The 21,588-nt window shown below is 42.5% G+C and overlaps 1 protein-coding gene across 1 annotated transcript in view; it reads left to right on the forward strand.

Annotated features, from left to right (window-relative positions):
* Positions 1 to 21,588, forward strand: part of SOS2 (SOS Ras/Rho guanine nucleotide exchange factor 2) — a 54,998-nt gene that overhangs the window by 27,997 nt on the left and 5,413 nt on the right. The window contains exons 8-19 of the mRNA XM_051620904.1: positions 773 to 871; positions 6,353 to 6,480; positions 6,861 to 7,516; positions 10,268 to 10,349; positions 11,043 to 11,165; positions 14,529 to 14,632; positions 15,587 to 15,806; positions 17,219 to 17,338; positions 18,040 to 18,202; positions 18,788 to 18,905; positions 19,515 to 19,687; positions 20,260 to 20,376. Of these exons, the coding sequence (XP_051476864.1) occupies positions 773 to 871; positions 6,353 to 6,480; positions 6,861 to 7,516; positions 10,268 to 10,349; positions 11,043 to 11,165; positions 14,529 to 14,632; positions 15,587 to 15,806; positions 17,219 to 17,338; positions 18,040 to 18,202; positions 18,788 to 18,905; positions 19,515 to 19,687; positions 20,260 to 20,376 (2,103 nt within the window). The remainder of the gene's footprint in view (positions 1 to 772; positions 872 to 6,352; positions 6,481 to 6,860; positions 7,517 to 10,267; positions 10,350 to 11,042; positions 11,166 to 14,528; positions 14,633 to 15,586; positions 15,807 to 17,218; positions 17,339 to 18,039; positions 18,203 to 18,787; positions 18,906 to 19,514; positions 19,688 to 20,259; positions 20,377 to 21,588) is intronic.

Here is a 21,588-nt window from a genome sequence, read left to right on the forward strand (position 1 = left end):
TTATTAGATTGTATGGGTGTCCTGGCTGGTTTTTAACATTCCAGGATTTTCTTTAAATTCTGCAGCAAACAGTGGCCCAGGGTAAAGCATGTTATTTTGGAAATAGGTATGAGCTTTGCTCAAAATATGTTCCTGGGATGCAGCTATTGAGTGGAGAACAAAGCATGCAGCTTCGCCATGGACAGGGCATAATTTTTAGGTCTTGTCACCTTGAACTGATGCTGTTGAGTTGTGCAGACAGTGCTGAAACACAGAGATGCTGAAGGTGGTGGTAGGAGCCCTGCTGTGTGAATGAAAGGATGCTTATAAAATGACTAGTGGCTAACCTGGTCCTCTAGCTTCTGTATTTGATTTGCTACTTCTGGCAAAAAATATGCCCCATCCAACTGGTTTCCATTTTAAGGAGGCAGATAGTGCCAGAATTTGTGGGGCTTAGGGGTGTTCTCAGAGCTGTGAGGATGCATCAAAATCCACCTGAAGCTGTTGATGGAAAAGGGTGTTTGCGGTGCCTGGAAGAGAGGGTGTTCACAGGTCCTGTTTGCCTGATGTCAGAGCATTGATCTAAATCTCACAGAGTCTCATTATACAGAAATGCTTTTGCAAACTTTGCCTTCCTTACTACTACATGTAGGCACAGAGTAATGTAGATTGGAAGGGACAGCCTGGATGTGTCCAGCTCCGTCTTGCTCAAAGCAGTGCTGCCTTCAGGGCCTTGTCTAGTCTGGGTTTGAGTATTTTGGTGTAAGTAACCCTGTTTATTTTTCCTTTTCAGTCTACTGCTGAGGGCTTTAAAGAAGCTGTCCGATACGTCCTCCCACGACTCATGCTTATCCCAGTCTATCACTGTTTGCACTACTTTGAGTTACTACAGGTAAATGAAGCCACACTCTTGTTCTGCTAAAAACACTTCTTAATGTGGAGAATCTGAGCTTTTCAATAGGCAATTAGATTGTACTTACTGCTTCTGGAAACTGTAAGATATGCAAACATTTGTTTGACACCAGTTAGTCTATGAAAAGTAAAATAATTTTTTAAAATCTTGAAAAGCATCTGTTGCTCTGATAAGAATATCTGAAGTTACTATATTCTGTTAGACAAACTTTTATTGAACTTGAGTTCTAATATAGTTAAAATGTGATAAGAAGATCTCATTTCTTCATGCCGTGAGTTCTGAATTCTGTGTCTGTCCATAAAAAGCAAAGCATAGTGGAGTTCAGTCTTTTCAATCTCAAATCACACTCCAGGTGCAGCTCAGCTGATGATTTTGGGGCTTGGGGAGGCACTTCCTTTCAGCAGAGTCAGAATCCTGTGTGCTTGATGTTCAACCATTTTTCCCGAGTCCTAAAAGAAAGAGATACATCATAAAATACCATTTTTCACAGTACACCACACTTCCTTCATATTGAGGAGGAATGAAAATAAGCACTATTATTTCCTTATTTTCTCTCTTATAAGAAATGACATTGATGAAATGTCAGGCTTTATGGAATTCTGGTTTAAATGATAAAATCTTATTCCTGTATGACGTATTTCAGGGGCCTTGCCATAGGAGTTGTTTAGGTTGGCAACTAGTCTGTATTTATGAGCAGTTCTGCCTGTGGAGGCATAACTTGTTTTAGACCATTGATTTGACCACAGGTCATTTGCACATACTTCATTCTGATGTGCACTAGCAAGGTGTTTCACATCAGTAGATATTTCCCTTGGGTAGAACAGCTAAAAGCCAAAAAGTAACTGAGCCTCTGTCTTTTTGCTTACCAGCACATGTTTTTGCTGTGAGTTCAGAGCAGGCAGGCCAGCAGTCAGCAGAAATGTAACATCTGAGGTCTGTCATCATCCTTGAATCAGAAAACAAGCAGTGTGGCTGTAGAAAATCTTGACAAATATTTGGGACAAAGCTTTTTTTTCAAGTAGCTGAGGATAATGTAAAAGTTTCTGTTTGCCCTGCTGTGTTGGGAAAGTTTAGAATGCTGAGAAGGGTAAGTGAATTATTAACTAACTGGGACATGCTTCAATGACACAGGTGAATATCCTATGACTGTAGCTGATGTTTTGAAGTAGCAACAAAAAATGACACTTCCTGATGTAAAAAGTGATACTGGCTCTGTGAGGTGTGATGTGTGCTCTTCCTTTGGATTGCACAGGATTTACTTCTGTGAAGGAAGAAAAGGAAACTTTGCAACATAGAATTTATGTATAATACGATAGAAAATTTTCTCAAAAGAATCTCAAGCCAAAAAAGAGCTATTGTTTTAAGGCCAGGTCTGTAGTTAATATCTGGCACTTTTTTTTTTTTCTACTTCTCTTTTGAAGCTCAGTCTTCATTTTCATTATGTCTGCTGTAATTTTTTTGCCTGTCCTGATTTACATAAGTAAAATAAGGATGATTTATTTTGACTCACGAGCCACATACCTCCAATCTATAGCTTACCAGTATTTTGTAGAAAAGTTTAAATCCAGGTATTCTCAATAGATTTTAAGACTCGAAGCATTTGTGTTGATAGTAAGTTTAGAAGACAAAAATAACCCAAAGCAACCCCAAGAGTCAGTGAACTTTTCTCTTGATTACTGCATCATCTCTGTGGAGAACAGAAACTTTATATTGCCATAGTTTTAATATTTGCTTTCATAAATCTTATGTTTCTGTAATAATATTTTCCAAAATAGTCTCTTTCCAAATAGTGTTTCTGGAAGGGTCAGTTGACTACCATAATTCTCTAGAACTTCTTAAAATGATGGTCTTTCATGTTTAAAAGACATAATTGAATTAGTGACCTGTATGATGCTGGAGGTCAGGGTAATTAATGACCCATTGTGTCTGAAAGCAGGGAAGTGGAGTGCATCAGTGTGAAATTAAGGAATGAAATCATAGTGCTTGGGGAGAATCACAACCTCTAACTGATGTTGCAAGCTGCCCAGTGTCTGTCCACTTATTGGGGAATGTGAACTGAAGTCCTGTCCTGAGCAGAGTTTGGTGTGGTTTCAGAACTTCAGGTTCAATGCTGTGTATGCAAACTTGGTAGTTTTTTCTTCAGCGACAGGAAAGGGTGGTTACTATTTATAATTGAAGCTGTGGCCCAGAGAAGGCAGTTTGGTTTTGATAGCCTGTCTTAAATCTGTGATGCTGCAAGAGTTGTCTGTCTCTTGGGGGCTCTGAGTCAGCTCATAACTGCAACTAATATTGATAAGGTCAGGTTATATGTGTCTTAAAATTGCCTCGTTTGAAGAATAAAGTCTGGCACATCGTGCAAAAACATGTTGTTGTTTCTTTTATTTGTTTTTAACTTGGATAATGCAGCAGGATGCTGCAGGAAAGAGACTACTGGGCAATGCTTTTTTTAAATAAGGATCTTTAGCAGTGAAAATGATGGAATTTGATCGTTTCCCACCTTGTGAGTGTAGAGCAGAAATCTTATACCCCTGAGTGAGTGATGCTAAATATAGGCTTGTTGTGATCACTCTAATGTTTAACATTTCTTTAAAAAAGCAGATGTTTAAAACTTGAATTTTATGTTTTGGTCCCATATTTACTCTGCTTTTAAAACATCATTTCTGTGTTTTTAGGGATAGATGAAGTATTTATTCAGCAATATTAATATAAACTGTTGCTGCTGCTTCTGTTATATTTGTCTCTGGGAACTGTGGTTGAAAAAAAACCTAGCAAGAATGGAAGCAGGAAAGCAGCAGAATAGTCACATTTTCATGGCTTCTATAGGGAGAGGAGTTAAGACAGACTGTGACCCCCTAAAGAAAGTTACCAGAAATCCCCTACTGAATTGGGAGATAAATAAGATAATTAATTATTTACAGGAGAGCAAGAGATTGCTCTTTTGCAAAATAGCAAAAGTAAAATTAACTCATTAAGTGTGAAAAGCTTGAAAATTCTTTAAGGCTGTAGAACTTTTCTCCTCGGTGCAATGAAAACCTGTTTGTGCAGCCTCTGAAAGCAGGATCTCCTCCAGAGATTCCTCTTTGCCTAAGCAGGAGGCACAAGTGTTGGATGCTGCTTAGAGACCCCCATGTTGGAGTTGTTTGGTTTGTCTGCTTTTGGTTAGTAGCCCTAGAGAGGTGACCAGGAAGTAACCTTTGAACACCCTGAGTCAGAGGGCAGGTCTTGATGTCACTGTTAATACTGATGGCTCGTTCAAGTGTCGACAGCAGGTGAGCCTGCCGTGGGTTGTGTCGGGATGACTGATGATGGCAAGGGCTGAAGGAAGTCGTGCTAAAGGAGTAGAAGTGTCTTGTTGGAAAAAATAGAGGTAGACATCAGAAGCTGTTAGATCTTGCAAACAGGTAACCCAAACGTATTCTGATGGTGACATCTTCAATTGGTTATCAGAGTATTCGGGTTTAAAACACCGTGCTTGACATTTCCAAGCATGAACACCTGAATGCTGGCAGTGTAGAGGAGAGCTTAAAGTTTCATCAGATGTTCCAGCTCTGGGTATGTTTTCATAAACATGTCCACTGATACCAGAATTCCAGGAAACATTATTTATTGAATGCAGTGCAAAGAATCAAGGGATCATGCAATCCATCCAGATCCTGAGCAAGGTGCCAGGTAGATCACAGAATGGTCAGGGTTGGAAGAGACCTCTGGAGATCATCCAGTCCAACCCCCTGCTAGAGCAGGATCCCCTAAAACAGATCACACAGGAACATGTCCAGACAGGTCTTGCAAGTCTCCAGAGAAGGACAGTCCAGAGTCTCTCTGGGCAGCCTGTCCCGGGGCTCTGTCACCCTCACAGTAAAGAAGTTTTTTCTCATGCTGATCTAGTCCTGCTCTGGGCAGAGGGTTTGGACTCATGATCTCCAGAGGTCCCTTCCAACCCCTGACATTTTGTGATTCTGTGAAATTCTGCTCAGGACATGTAAGGAGAAGGAGTATTTATCAAACTCAGGAGCTTTTCCCATCTCTAGGGTTTTGCATCTTTCCACTCCATCTTCATGTTCTTTGCATTTCTGTGGCTGACAGGAAGGAAAAGAAGGGTTTCCACAGAGATAGACATTTTTCCCTTCCCTGTACTGTTCCTCAGCTCATAAACTTCCCAGAAACTTTTGGCCATGAAACGCTCACTTCTCCAGTAGGGAAGATGGAGGTTGTTTGGGCATGTGAAAAATAAAATCTTTAGTAATATAAATTACATGAGGGGAATGGACCAATCTGGTCAAAACCTGTTCTCTCAATTACTTTTAGAGGAAGATACATATCCTTGCTGAGGGAACGTAGTGGGGAAAGGAAAAGAAGGCTTCTGCCATGCTGAGTGATTGTAAGTAAGATTTCTCTTAAAGTATGGAGATAAAACCAGAGATGATCCAGAATTGAGTGGCATCTTGTCTTGGTTTTGCCCAGCACTCTTTATTTGGGTTTTCTTTAAAAAAAAATAATGTGATCTTGAACATCAAAGGGTTTAAAGAGAAAAATCTCTCTTATTTACATCAGTACCATTTTAGGAGTGGTCACCTTAAGGAACAATTTTCTATTAGTAGCACATCTTGAATTTCAGATATTTTTTTTTACTATGTTAGTTTGCATCACACAAAATTGACATTTTTTCTTGAAATAGATGAGTTTGCTGAAGGTGGCAGAATTTAGACTGGTAAGAAGCAAAGAGAGAATCTTGGTAATTTGGCAGGGTGTGTAGTGATAGGATGATGGGTAATGGTTTTAAACTGGAAGAGGAGATGTTTAGGTTGGACATTACAAAGAAATTCTTTGCTGTGAGGGTGGTGAGACCCTGGCCCAGGTTGCCCAGGGAAGCTGTGGCTGCCCCATCCCTGGCAGTGTTGAAGGGCAGGTTGGATGGGGCTTGGAGCAGCCTGGGCTGGTGGGAGGGGTCCCTGCCCATGGCAGGGGGGTTGGAACTGGATGATCTTGAAGGTCCCTTCACACCCAAACCAGTCTGTGATTCCATCTTTTAAATTTGCTCTGAAATCTTGAGATTGAGTCAGTGAAGGAATGTGACACATCGTTACGTAAACCAGCATTTAATTCTTGGCTATTTCAAACCTCCAAACTATTTAATAAAATCAGTTGTGAAACAGGACATTGTTGAAAAGATAACAGGAAAAACAGTGTCTCACAATTAGCGTTGGCCCTGGGTAAGATGGTAAAGGGTTATCTTTCTAAACTCCTCCTCTCTCCTGTTAAGTATCTGTTGGCTTCTCCTGAATATTTGACAAATGTTTTTAGTTACACACATAGCTTGTTGTGAGTTTGCTTCTAGTAATAACTCATTAAATTGAGTCACTGACTCACTGCCTACCCTAGATAACGCTCTGCAAGAGTGTTCATCCGTCTTTCTACCCTTCTATAAATCAGACAGATCTGAAAATGTTTATTATGTCCCAGCAATTGCAGGAGTGCAGTGAGGATGAAGAGGACCGGGAGTGCCTCAAACAAGCCATTACTGCTCTCCTGAACCTGCAGTGCAGCATGGAGCGCATTTACAGCAAACACTCCCCGAGACGCCGGCCTGGGTAATCATCCACAGAGCTCCCCTGCCTTCCCTAAGGTGGCAGAGGGGGAGAGAAATGATATGGAAGGGATTGTAGGTTTTTTTCAAGTTAGATAATTTGTGTATTCCCTTTTCAAGGCATGTCTTTATGCCAGTTTTCATTGTGAATGGAGTGGCAGCCCAAAACCTTCACAGTTCAGTTGTGGGGGTAACGTTAGTATCTTGCTGTTTCCCCAGCCAAAGCAGTGCACATGCTTTATTTGCACCAGTAAACGTGGGTTAGGGCATGTTTAAGGTAAAGAAATAATGATATGAACCATTAATTTAGCCAGATGTTTTGGGTCTGTTGGGATGGCAAATGTGGAGGGTGTCCATCATGACTTTTTCTTTCATCCCTTCAAGGGAGCCAGTCTGTCGCTTCTATAACCGACAAATAAGAAGCAAGCACTTGGCCATCAAGAAAATGAATGAAATCCAGAAAAATATCGATGGCTGGGAAGGCAAAGATATTGGGCAGTGCTGTAATGAGTTCATAATGGAAGGAGGCTTGACAAAAATAGGAGCCAAACACGAACGCCACATCTTCCTCTTCGATGGTTTAATGATCAGCTGCAAAACCAACCACGGTCAGTCCCGGCTTCCTGGTTACAGCAATGCAGAGTACAGGCTGAAGGAGAAGATCATCATGAGGAAAATACAGATCATTGATAAAGATGACACGCCTGAATATAAACATGCTTTTGAGCTGGTGTCTAAAGATGAGAACAGTATTCTCTTTGCTGCCAAGTCAGCTGAAGAGAAGAGTAACTGGATGGCTGCTCTGATTTCCCTCCAGTATCGGAGCACGCTGGATCGCATGCTGGATGCAGTGTTACTGCAGGAGGAAAATGAACAGCCCCTGAGGTTGCCCAGCCCAAATGTGTATCGTTTTGTGGTGGAAGACTCAGAGGATAACATCGTGTTTGAGGACAACTTGCAGAGCAGGAATGGCATTCCCATCATCAAAGGAGGAACGGTTGTGAAGTTAATCGAAAGGTTAACGTACCACATGTATGCAGGTATCCTGCACATTTGTTCTCTCTATATAGTGTTTAAGGTCATGCTTGTATGGGTGATGAAATTAGTCCTTTTATCTTTTGTTTGGGCCTGGTTTATTCTGAGCATAGTTAAATGTAAAGCATTTGCAGAAAACCCCACACCTATTATCTGTTAATAAATCAACTGGGTTTGCTGGCAAAGCTCTAAGAATAGTTTGGGTGTGCAAGCCTCTCTTTCTCCCCCTCAAAAAAGTATTAGCAATCCAACAGGAGCCACTAGTGTGTTTCCTGAGACCATTATGGGTAAGGCAGTGGGGCTGTTAGAGGCTGTGTGACTGTGGATGAAGAGGAAGGTTGGAGGTTATATTATACTTCAGCCTGCTGCTTTTTGACATCCCTCAGTAGAAAAGGATGCAAATCACAGTCAGCATTCTTCAGATTTCATGTGGAATACTGCCTTAGGTCACCGAAGTGCAAGCTTGAAGTAGTTACATGAAGTGCTAATGTTGATGAAAATGCTAAATCTTAGGTTTGGGGTGAAAAGCAGGCACTGGGAGGGGTGAAGCTGACAGGAGGACGCTGATGGATGTGGTGTGCAATTTTTGTAAGACTTCTCCAATAGTGGTGGTTTCCTGTGTGCTTTTTATGAAACTGCCTGGTATTTAAGTCAGTCTCTTTTGTGAAACTAAGGCTAGATAGTGTGGAGCTTTGTGTAAAAAAAAAAAATAAATAATAAATTTAAAAACGGCATTTCCCACGATGAAGCTCAGTATTGAGGCAGCTAGTTGGTATGCAGGTAGTTGTGTTGTCTGTGAGTCCCAAGTCATCCATTTCTGAAATGGGGTGGGTTTTGGTGGCTTGTAAGCTCAGCTCTCTGCCTGAATGAACTGGTCTGTTTAAGTATTAGTTTCCTAGTGGAACTTCAGTTTTTATAGTGCAAGTACTTGCCACTTTGGCCTTGGGAATCTCCAATGTAAGCATTGCCTCCTGGGTTTCTGCCTGCTTTTTCCAAATAGTGTTTGCAGCCAAGAGTAACAAAATCCTCTCCCTCGGCCTCCACATGGGCATTTTGATGACTAACAGCATGGTGGGAGGGACTCTCAGCAGATCTTGCTGGTGCTTTTCCTTTATATTTAGGTCAAGATGTGATTTCTATAAACTGTCACTTTATGGTAGGTTTGTGCTGGTTCCAGATTTGTTTGAAGCGGGCTTTCTGCATTCCCAGAATGACCTCTGGCATGTCCAGGAAGTCCCCAGTTGATACCAGGATGCCATGGGAGGTGGCAGGTGCAGGGTTAATGAACTGTTGCATCTATATTATGAGCCACTATCTGTAGCACATTACTTATCTTTGCTGTATTCTTGACAATGTCATTTACAAAAACGAGTAATTTTTAAAATCATATAAAGGAACTTACACAGGTTAGAGAGCAGGGTAGCAGCCCCCATTTTAAGGGGATTGCAGATCTTGCAGAGATACTCCCTGCCTGTTGAGTGGGAAGAGGAAGATTACTTTTAAAATGTCATAACTAATGCTGAAGAGTGAAGGTAGATGTGACGTGGAAGCAGAACAGGCCAGTGCAGAACTAGGGAGCAACCTCAGCAGCATTCTCACAGAGTGACAGCACTACTACTTTTAGCTTGCAAGCACTTTCCTACACATGGATCCCTTAAAAATGTGGAGCCCTGCTCTGCAGGGCATTTAAACCTTCTTAAAAGCAGTGTTTGTCTTAATCTGTTGTGGGTTTATTGGGAGAAATTCACTGCCCACATTCTGAAGACTGCTGGCGTGAGGTACCTGCACCTCCTGCTGACAGGTTCAAGACTGTTTAGAGAAGAGCAAAAAAAAAGAAACTCCCAAAAACTCAAAATTCACTCTTCTGAGTGAGCATATGCACATGCACTTTTCCAGGCCTGGTTTTCCTGTATTTCAGCATTCATTTGCTCCCAGGCAGCTTCTTGCTGCTGCTACCAGGGTCTGGTGCATGGATGTCAGGGTTTAGGACCAGGTGATGACCCTTCCTGGCTCATAGTAAAGGGATTTATCAGCTTGCTCAGTCATGAGCTAATAAACTCTGTACAAGGGAGTGAAATAAAAAGAGATGAACAGTGTTTTTCCTGTAACACTTCCACTGCAGCAGAGAAGGCCCAATAAAACACCTGGTGGTTTGTGGAAAGGCAGGTCTCCTGGTAACACACCTACCACAGGTGAGGAGCAGCAGGAGGGAGGTGTGGTGGCTCCTGGAGATGCAACCTCTTGAGCTGCTGCAGGTATTTGCTTTGTAAGGTCTCTGCTGCTTGTCATCTTTCCCCTGCTGTGTGGAGGGTTGCTGTGTGCTGGGGCAGCTCTGCAGTCCCCACTGCTGGAGAGGGTTTCAGAACAGGTAAGCCCAGCGTCTTGATGGAGTGTTGTAGGGATTTTTGATGTCCAGGGAGTAGACAGCCTAGTTCTACCATGTTTTCTTGGTCTTTCTGACACCATGGAATACGGGCACACTCAGGGAGCATAAGGCATTCCGTGTGCCAAGAGTGGGACAGAGTTTTTAGAGAGCACAGGGTGGGCAGTTGAATAGTGCGACAGGAGAAATGCCTTAAAGAACTATATGGAAGTTTCACAAGCAGTATTGTTTTCTGGTGTTGTTCAAACAACAGTGCTTAACTTACAACCTTAGTGTATTTTCTGCACTTAAAGCTTTTTCTGTGTGTATTTATGGTATTTTGCAATTGAGTAAAAAAAGCCCACTCAGTCATTTCCTTACTCTATCTTCACAGATCCTAATTTTGTCCGTACTTTCCTTACCACATACCGCTCGTTTTGCAAGCCCCAGGAACTGCTGAGTTTGCTGATTGAGAGGTAAGCAGAGTGATCATCCTTTATGAAGACATTAAAGGACTTTGTGTTCATTTACCTGCTCCTTTTCTGCCCTCACCTGCTCCTTTTCTGCACTTATCAGCTCCTTTCCAGCTCGGGTTCTCAGTGGCGTGTGGCACAAGTTTTAGAGAAGCTCATAAAGCAAGTAAAGAGATAGAAGTTTTCCATGCCAGCTTCCTTTCCCAATGTGTTGAATTAGTTGCCTGAATTAAGTGCAGGAGCACCTGGTGTGTCTCAGCTGTGGGGTGGTGATGTTTGGAGCTGCTTAACTTGATCCTGAGCATGTGTTTGAGTATTCCTGAGTCTCCATGCAAATCAGAACAGAAATGTTCTTAACAGTTGGTTGGAAAGGCACAGACTCTTAAATGTCAACAGCCTTTTAATACAGTGTGATAAAGCCACTCTTAAGCTTTCTTTTAATCTTCCCTTAATCAAACTAGCAGGTAGTTAAAAACCTTATATCCTAGTCTAGACATCTTGTGATTACCAGGGTGTGATAGCAGTGCCCAGCCAGGGCAGGAAGGAATTCCAGGCAAACTGGATATTACAGGAGTGCTTGAGTTTCACCACGCTGAATTAGTATTTTTTTTTTAATGCAGTTGCTCTTCATGTCCTACATTAAAGGCTTGTGTTTTATCATAATTGCCATCAGTTTTTTGGTGTTTTTCTCCCTAGGTTTGAAATCCCAGAGCCTGAGCCCACTGAAGCAGACAGGCTGGCCATTGAGAAGGGGGAGCAGCCCATCAGTGCAGACCTGAAGAGGTTCCGCAAGGAATACGTCCAGCCAGTGCAGCTCAGGTTGGTTTGCTTTTCCTGTTGTTCTGTCCAAGCCAGATTTTAGTCCCCTGATTATATGGTGACTCTGGAGACAGTAATCTCTTCTGGAGACTGCTGTGCTGTCAAGTAGGGACTTAGCACTGTCTGCAACCAGACTAATAGCCCAAACCATGTTCTGATTAGTCACACTGACTTCTGTTGTTGTTGCAATTGCAGTTGGGGTCTGTGCTGTGCACAGCTGTGATCCCACCCACCAGAAGGCTGCAGGGCTGTGGGTGAGAGATGTACAACTGGAAGTGTTGCTGACTGCCTCTCAATGGGCTCCTTGTTAACAGGCCCTATCAAGATTGTTTCTCTGTTTCCATTTTTTTTCAGTCCTGCTGGTATTTTACTCCCTTTCCCAGCCCTGTTGATGTGTTTGCAGACAGACAGGGAGACTCTTGTCTGTCCTGCACATTGCAATGGGCTGCAGTGGATCTTCAAGGTCTTGCTGATCAAGCTAACTTGGGGAACAATTAACCATTTCTAGCATGAATGAGGCTAATTGTTTCCCTGACAGGGGATCAAGCTGGGAGGAGACACAGATCACAACCAATACTTGTTAGAAAAACTTTTATTTGTTAAACTGTTTTTATTATTAGCATCAAGATGTTACTATTAGTGGCAGATAATTATATGCACAGTACCCTCAGTTATTGCCTTACCACAATCATTAATAGTTACCTGTTTGGAGCAGCAGTTTATTCAAAGTGAAGGGTCATGCTGACACACCAGTACCTACAAGGTGGGTGTTCAGAAAGTCACTTAGGAGCCCCATTTTCATCACATTCCTGTGCGTGTATATTTTTAAAAAAATAAGTTTGTGTGTAATACTCTAGTGTTTGTGGAGATACAGCTGCCACCACCCTCTTGGATGTACTCCAGGTTACACAACCTCAGTGTAACCTTCAAACTGGTGTGTGCTCGTGACCTTGAACAGATTTGTCAGGCCCCTGGTGTTCCCAGTTTATCAGCTCCTGTGGGTTCAGCAGGACCACTGGTCTCCAGAGTTACTAGTTCTCAGGAGAGCTTCACAGGCTGCCTCTCAGCACGTACTTGTCCTGTTTTCAGCTTGCTGCTTTCTGTTAGCTTTCTCTGCATCCATCCACACAGGCGTCTACAGAGCCCCTCCACAGAAACTCACACAGAAGGGGCTTTTGTGACATTTCAATCATAGTGTTTCAATATTGTTGTATTGCTTTTGTTGCTCTTTGTTATAATCTCCTCTGTTGACTAGAATTGAGGTTCCTTGGGGACCTCCTCACAGTGTCCCCTTTGCATGGCACAGATGCACCTTCTGTAGCTCTGCTGCCTGCCCTGGCTGAGCCGGACAAGGAATTACCAATGAACTGGAGCCTGTAGAAAAGTTTGAGGCAGCAATTAACTGCATTTTTGTGCTATTAATTTCCAAAATCAGTTTAGCACTCCTTCATATCTTCTGTTTGAGCTGTGCCCCGTTCCAAAGTTTCCAGGGTCTCTGGTTTTCCTTTCTGCTTTCTTTCCTTGTTGGAGAGATTAGGACACCTTTTATCATGACAGCTACTCTCTGTCTAGTTTGTGCTGTGGCTGTTGAGCTGAATCCCTTTACAGATGCCTGCTTGATGAGAGAAGTGGTTTAAAGCTGCTATTTAACACACACCCTTCCGTGGCTTATAATTAATCTTTGAATTTAGGAGATACTACATGTTTCTAGTAGCTTGAAACCCTTAACTGTGTTACAGTTGAACATGAGTATCTGAATTTGAGCTGTTAGGTTGGTATGCCCAGCACTTTGTAATTCTGAGTTCTGTTAGTAGCATTGCCCCTCTGCTTCAAAGAGATCTAAGATCTGGGAAGAAGGTGGAGAATGTGAAGATGCTAATCCCTCCCTCCTTTGCTTCCTTCCCTCCTCAGCACTTGATCCCATTTTGTAGACAGGCTGTGCAGTGCACAGGCATGGCAATGGTGATGTCTTTGACTGGAGTAAAGGCATGTGAGGTCATGAGGAAGAGGAGGTGCCAAGCTGGAAATGCAATCAGCAGAACCAGGCAATCCTCCTTGCTTTTGCAGTATTCCTACCATGGTATCTCAAAGGCAAAGACTGATTAGATAAGATCCTCTATTACTGTTGGTGGGAACTTGTTTCCAAATGTCACTCCTTTGACAGGTACTGATTTCCAGCCTAAATGGCCTACTTGGGTAGCCATTTTTCCCTGAGATAAACCTTATTCTTTAACTTATACACTGGGAAGAGGATCATTATTTAATTCTCCGTGTATTCACATAGACCCTTCATTTGACTGAGCTGAACCAGCCAGCTTCTCCAGTGCTCTGACTCACAACAGACTGGCAGATTGCAATCAGCTGTCTGCCCTGACCCCTCAGATGTTCTACCCCCACTGCACAGGGCTGAGCCACCAGGAACACTGGTCTGAGACACAATTAGCACTGGTTCACCCAAACAGCCCCAGCTGCACAGAGGGGGGAGTTAGTTCAGCAGCACTTGCACACAGCTGAGCCACTTCTGCAAAGGCAGTGAGGCAGGAGTAACCCCATCTCACTGTAGCCATCTCCTCCTCTCCATTAACCCCATCATCCTGTTGAGTTAGCACAGGGAAAATCTGTTGTACTGCTTGGTGCAGGAGGTTTTTGCTCACCCTTTAGGAAAGGTGATAAAGAGGCACCCCGGTAACTCACATTTTTGAGGTACAAGCTCAACTTGTTTACCTGAAGAAGAGGCAAAGCCATTTTTTATTCTGATATATCCGAAGAGTAGAAGGCAGAAGAGCAGTTGCACTTCACTTTTTAGAGGTTTATTAATTAGTGATCTGTTTAATAAAGTATAAAGAAAACTTGAGAGTTTAATGCTACCCTCAGAGGAATTACTGGAACTAGTACAGCTATGTGTGTAACTAAAGTTGTCAAAGTAGGGCAGCATACTTGCAGCAGCTTCTAAGCTGAAATTTTTGTGCAGGAAAGAAGCAATTACAAATTTATTTCTTAACAAATGGGAGCTTTTTTATTAAAAAAAAAGAAAAAACAATCCGAAAATTACGTTAGAAATACACGTTTTCTCAGATTTTGGTACGTTTTTCCCTATTCTGAAACCACCTCAACAGTAGCATCCTTTATGTAAGATGTAAAACACCACCAAACTATTTCTATGCTAAAGCAGGAAAATGAGGGGACTTCTGTGGTGATTGGTGCCTGGTCTTTGTTCTGCCCCTTTGTCCATAGTATTTTGATTGTCGTCAAATACATGAACCTGTAACTCGGCTTTTGTGGAATTGTCTTTAGTGCTTACAGGGGATGAGCCCTGGAAGTACATGACATAAGATTATTGCATGTTTTTCTCTCCTTTCTCAGAATATTGAACGTTTTCCGTCACTGGGTCGAGCACCATTTTTACGACTTTGAAAGAGACCTGGAGCTCCTAGAGAGACTGGAGACGTTTATTTCCAGTGTCAGAGGTATGGTGATGGGTGCTCCTGTTGTTCTGCCACCTTTTGGTGCAACCTGCTGGTCTAATCCTGACAGGTTTTAGGCGTGAGAATATCTTTACACACACAAGTCATTTTGATGCCTGTAATCAAGCTGTTTATGAGATTCTCCTTTACATGAGCAAGCTTTGGCCTGGAGCCTAAACAGCTACCAAACATTATTCCAAGCTTTGTATTTACCTTAAGTGTATTTACTTCTGAAAATCACTGTCCTTTTAGGAGCAGCTACCTGACCCATTTGGTATCACCTCCTCTGCAGCAATCCTTTATAAACACCCAGGGTTTTTTGGCAGCCTGTGTGGAGGGCAACAGTGCTGGCATGTCAATTTTAGTCATTACCCTGGCAGTTCTAGACTTCAGTTTTGAGATGCCAGACCATACACGGGGCAATACAATTCTGAGACAAACTCAGAGAATGGTAGTTTATCTTTTGCAGAAGTCTCCATTGCTGACCAGAGAGGAATCATTCAGTTTTGGTTAGTCTCTTAAAGGATATTTGTCTTGAACTACTGAAGGTCCTTCAGGTCTTGTCCACCATTTTGTGTAGAGCAAGTTTAATTTTTTAGTTTGTCTCCTCTAAGTAGATGAAGCTAATGAAGTGGAGAAGGTTGCAGCTGAGGGGGAAAAAGTAAGATAAAATGTATACAGGGTCACTTTTTTCCACCCCAAAACTGCCTACAAACATTGGTTAAATGCAACTGGGCACCTGAAAATTTCTTCACATGTCTGCACTTGCCAACTGATACAGGTGCAAGAACCCATAAGAAAAAGAAATGGAGAACTACAAACCTAATTAATTTGCATGCAGAAGAGCAGAATTTGGAGTGCATGTACATGTTTTTGGGGGGTTGGTTTAATGAAGTTACCAAAAGTCAGTTAAGATGGTATTTAAAGAGAGGTTTTTAAATGGTTTCTGTTTTGCAGGAAAATCCATGAAGAAGTGGGTGGAATCGATTGCTAAAATCATCAAGAGGAAGAAAGCTCAAGCAAATGGGATTAGCCACAACATCACCTTTGAGAGCCCACCCCCCCCCATCGAGTGGCACATCTGGCGTGTGGGGCACAGCGAGACGCTGGACCTGATGACTCTGCACCCCATCGAAATAGCTCGCCAGCTGACACTGCTGGAGTCTGACCTCTACAGGTAGGGCCTGAACAGCACGAGCCTGAGGTTATTGGAGCAAGAATCACAGAATGGGTCAGACTGGGAGGGATCTTAAAGATCCCCAGGTCCAACCTCCCTGCTACGAGCAGGGACACCTCCCACCAGACTAAGCCCCATCCAACCTGCCCTTCAACACTGCCAGGGATGGGGCAGCCACAGCTTCCCTGGGCAACCTGGGCCAGTGCCTTCCTACTCTCATACTAAAGAAATTCTTCCTGATGTCCAACCTAAATCTACCTTCTTCCAGTTTAAAACCATCACCCCTTGTCCTATCACTGCCCTCTCTGATGAAAAGTCCCTCCCCAGCTTTCCTGGAGCCCCTTCAGGCACTGGAACGTGCTCTAAGGTTTCCCTGGAGCCTTCTCTTCTCCAGGCTGAACACCCCAACTCTCCCAGCCTGTCTCCAAAGCAGAGCTGCTTCAGCCCTTGGATCACCTCCATGGCCCTTCTCTGGACCCTCTCCAGCAGCCCCATGTCAACTCAGAATGAATTCTGATTTGTAGAATCAGTCAAAAGTGGGTCTGCTTGATTTTCTTGCCATCTGTTCCAGATCAAAATATGCAAGGCAAAATAAAAGTAAAGGTTTTTTTATCTCCGTGTCAGACTTCTGACAACCTAAATAAGTATAGGAAGAACACTAAAATATTATGAGTAGATAATGGTCACTTGTCGTTTTGTGAAAAGGAAACTCACTCTTAAATTACTAAGAAAAGCTTGTTACAGCACAGAGGGAGAACACGATGGTCTCTGCTCCAGTCCTTGATAGCTGCACAGCAAAGGCCCAGGTGTTACATGCATGTAACTTGAGCACTGGTACATCAAGGTCCTCTCATATGATTCTGAAGAGGTTCTTTTTGGTCTGGTGCCAAAAACACTCTGCTGTTTGCTAGCTCAGTTGTTACCTGTGATAGAGCCAGCCTTGGTGTGAGAGCTTGGTTTTGCTGGGTTGGAATTCTTTATGGTCTTGCAGAACTCAAAGGTGAAGAATCCTTTTGTGCCTCAGTCACAGCAGATGTGTTGTTGAAATAAACCACTTTTCCAGCAGGTTGCTCAAAGAACTTCAGCTTCCCATTTAAAAACAAAACAACAAATTGTAACTGCCTTTAAGATGCTTTCTTATGCTTTCAGGAAGTTAAACTTACTCCTTTGTAATTTTTTTATCTGAAAACGCTTATTCAAAAATGCCAGTTTCAATTAAGATGAAAATGTATTTCCTTCTAAAGTCAAGTACTCATCAAAAAGTTACTTTAACTGTTCTGCAGTAGATGAGATTGTATTTGTGAAATGCCAAGTCATGGTAAAAGAAAGAAGTAATCTTTTAATGCAAACACGGAACATACAATTCATGTTTGTATTGAGCATTCTTCTGCATCTTGCTTTGTCATTATCAGGGCAGTGCAGCCTTCTGAACTCGTTGGTAGTGTGTGGACTAAAGAAGATAAGGAAATTAACTCCCCAAATCTCTTGAAAATGATTCGTCACACTACAAATCTCACTCTTTGGTTTGAAAAGTAAGTACAGGTGGTGATAGCCCTGTGGCACTAACTCCTCCTGAGATGCAGAGAGAAACATTCTGCTGGAATTCCTTGCCTGGAGTTGAGGTGGCTGTGGGGTGTTACAGCCAGGTCAGTTGTGGTTCAGGGCTGCCTGCCATGGCAGTTCCATCTGTTCCTACTTCCTGGGACTGGAAGATTTCTTTTCCAGTGGTGTCCACTGGGTCAGCATGGGTCCTACATGCATTCCTGCAGTACATGGAAAAGGTGCTGAAGGCAGTGCAGGACTTGGCACCACTTTTCTACATCTCTGATGAAAACACTGTTGTGTCTGTCCCCTTAATCTTAGTCTCTCTCCCTTCTCTTTTGAGATAAGTGCTGCTGAGGTCATGGCCAATGCTGCAGTCAGAAGGATGGAGCAGCTTGTGGGTGTGGATCTACCCTAGGGGGTTAAAAATGCCACTGCACAGGGCCACCAGAGTCACCCTTCTTACTCTGCATCTCACTTGGGGTTTGCTTTATTATTTCACAGGAGATGCCAGAACCTCTCTTGGCTTTCCAACTTGAACATATGTAAGATGTGATTACATCAATTTGTACTTGAGAGAGAGCCAGACTGTGTGTGCTGGATGTACTGGGCACTTCTTGCTTGGGAAAATCTTGATCTAGGAGCTAAGCCAGGTTTTATTTATCAGTGTTTCTCAAATTATGTTTTTTAGGTGCATTGTGGAAACAGAGAACTTTGAGGAGCGAGTGGCTGTGCTGAGCAGGATCATAGAAATCCTGCAGGTTTTTCAAGACCTGAATAATTTCAATGGTGTTTTGGAGATTGTCAGTGCAATGAACTCTGTGTCTGTGTACAGACTAGATCACACATTTGAGGTAAGGTTTGGGCATTGCTCTTGAAAAAAATGAATCATGCACCAGAAAAGTATCACACCCACTTCTGAAGTGAAATCCATAGTGTCCGTGTCACGCTTGCTTTGATGGAAGAAAACAAGTGTGAGATGTTCAAAGTTCTGTATGAGAAAACATCTGAGAGGGGCTGGTTGTCTCAAAGGGTTTCTCATGGGAAGTGCAGCTTTTCTGCAGATATTTTCTCATGTGCATTCCGCCCAAGAAGAGGGAAGTCTGGGGCCAGTCAGTTGTTCATGAACTGGCCTTAACTGGACCTGTTGCTGCAGTCCAGCATTGGGTGGGTATGAAAGAGGAGGATCCCAGGGCTGAGAACCCTAGGCTTGGAACACTTTAGGAGCAGCATTTCCTACCTACACCAGAAATGTGGAGGCCCAAGGGAATGGGGAGGGGATTGCTAAAACTCACAATTCACATTTCATTCAAATCTGAATTTCAGTTCCTAAGTTTTGCTGAGACAGCTGGGGAATTGCCTTGGTTTTGCTAACCATGTCACTGAGAACACTCACATCCCTTTTTTTTTTTTTAATTTATTTTCCTTTGACAACTTAGGCACTACAGGAAAGGAAAAAAAAAGTTTTGGATGAAGCAGTAGAATTAAGTCAAGATCATTTTAAAAAGTACCTAGCTAAGCTCAAGTCAATCAACCCACCCTGTGTGCCTTTCTTTGGTAAGTAGCAGCAGGGCGGGCTGCACTGTGGTCATGGTCAGTTCAGCTGAGTGATGCAGATGTGTTAATGCTGCTGGAATTGTCCAGGGTCGTGTTTAGCTCTTAAAACATCTGCAATACAATGTGTGGGTTTTTGACTTCCTGGTTTGTAATATTTTTAGACTTCATGGAATGGGTTGGGTTGGGAGGGACATGAAAGATCATGTAGTTCCAACCCCCCTGCATGGGCAAGGACACCTCCTACTTGCTCAGGTAAAAGATTTAGTGTATTTTACATACAATTTATTTTTCTAAGTTAGCACACAGCTCACTGGTATACTGGTCTGATTACATCACTCAGTTTCACACTGGTGATAGCTTTATGGCAGTGGCCTGAAAATGTTTTTAACTAAACTCAGGATCTCATGTGAAGCAATAAAATGTCTTATTTCAACAATACATCTTTCTGTGTAAAATGCAGGCTTGATTTATTCTTTCCAGCTAATAAACTGTTGGAGTGTTAAAGGAAATGGTCTGTCTGTGCTCAGCCTTGTGTATCATGCATGAGAAAGAATGAAATCAGCTCTTGGAATGAAAATGAAATTTTAAAAAGGCTTTTCTTTTTATCAGGAATATACCTAACAAATATTTTGAAGACAGAAGAAGGGAATCCTGACTTCCTTAAAAGACAAGGGAAAGAATTAATTAACTTCAGTAAGAGGAGAAAAGTGGCTGAAATTACAGGAGAAATTCAGCAGTATCAAAACCAGCCTTACTGTTTACGGATAGAGCCAGAAATTCGGGTAATCAAACATTAAATACCTGGTGGGGGGGCAGGAGGGGGAAAAGAATGTACACAACAATACATTGCCAAATAATCTAGAATTATTAGACCTAATCCTGCATGAGCAGTGACCCTCAGAAGAGGGGTGAACAGTTGACAACAAAGTACCACAGCAAAGGACTGCCCAGAAGTGGGGATTTGCTTATTTATATCGCGTGTTCTGGGCCTTGTTCGTTCCCTGACTGCTCTGCAGCCCGTGTTGGTGACATGGAGAATTAAACAGGCAACCATCCTGCTCTCCAGGATGTTACTTGCATGGTGTGTTTAGTTGCTGGGAAGGGCTTAGGAGATGCACAGTGTTGTTAAGCCCAGAAGCTCGCTGAGTTTGAGGGCTGGCAGTATTTGTGCTGCAGAAAGAACAACTGGAGATGCTGTAGCTCACCTGCTGGCTCCAGCTGCAGCCAGATTGTTTTGCACTTATTTATTGTTTTCCCTGGAAATAACCTTCACAATAGTGAAAAGCTGGATTTCTGTTAACGTTCTGTGCATGTGCTTATTTTTTCAAATATTATTGGTGCTTGTTTCATTTAGAAATTCTTCGAAAATCTCAATCCTATGGGGAAGGTACCAGAAAAAGAGTTCACAGACTACCTGTTCAACAAGTCACTTGAAATTGAACCTCGAAACTGCAAGCAGCCACCCAGATTTGTGAGTCTTGTCCTGCAAATTAAAGAACTAAAGCCCACTGGCCACTCTGAACATGAATATATAGTTCACTCAATAAACCATATATATATTTCCTTCAGAATTCCGTATGATGAAATGAAGTTCCAGCAAAACTCAGTTTAAAAATGCTTTTGTTTCAGAGGTTTGTCACTACTGAAAGTAGCTAGGTTTTGGCTTATTTTAGAGTTAACTTCCCCCCCCCCCCCAATCCTAAAATATTGCCATTTAAATTTGGGTTTCTCACCATCTAGTCATTTAATAGAACACAATAACATTCCTCATTTCACAGTGTCAAGAAATCAGCTATTAATGTTAATTGAAATATGTGGTTTCCACCTAATTAATGTGTTATGTTCTCTTTAAGCAGAAGTTAATTTCTATTTTTCTTCTGTCTAAATATCTTGCATTGCTGCAAAAATTGAAGTGTTGACAATGTGCAACCTTCTTACTGAACAAAATGCAGTTTAAATCAAAGGACCAGCAGTTTTGTTTGTTTAAAAAGAGCTACTGGAGGCCAGGGTTCTTTTTTAAGCAGAAGAATCACTCTCTCAACGCTTGGTTTTTATACATTGTAATTGTACTTCAGAGTAGCTGGAGACATCTCCAATTTTTGGGAGAGTTTCACATCATTTTAGCAACCTCCTCCTGTTAGAGGAATGAGCAAGATGATATTGCAAATACGGAAACAAAAAATGCTGCTTACAGTAAATTCTCTTAAAATATTTTCTAAAAACAGATATCGGTGCTGACACTCTTGAGTCAGATGGGCAGGAATTCTGTACAGTTCCTGATTTCCAAACTAGCCAATCTTATTGGGATCTCAGGAAAGGCCAGTTCTGGGTGCTGGGGGGTGGTGGAGCGCGCCGCCGGAGGATGGGAAACGTGGTTCCTCTTCAAAGAACCAGCTTTGATCTGTGCTGTGTCACGCCCCAGTTTCATGGGGCTTGTTTCATTCACACCAGTGAATGAAGAATTTTGTCCTGGCTAACCCAGAGGATGTACAAAATGTGTGTCTGAGTCTATCCTTGATCTTGGGTGCATATAGGGGCCTGGTGACCTTCTGTGGTGCAGGAACAGCGCGTGTCTTGCGGTGCTACCAGCCTCTTCCTCAGGCCTATGGAGGCCTGTGAAATAACTCTATCCCAAGGTTGTGACTTGCCCTTCCCTGTGTTTTTTCCTGATGGGCAAGCATCT

This window comes from Apus apus, chromosome 5 (genome assembly GCF_020740795.1).
Source record: "Apus apus isolate bApuApu2 chromosome 5, bApuApu2.pri.cur, whole genome shotgun sequence".
Taxonomy (NCBI): domain Eukaryota; kingdom Metazoa; phylum Chordata; class Aves; order Apodiformes; family Apodidae; genus Apus; species Apus apus.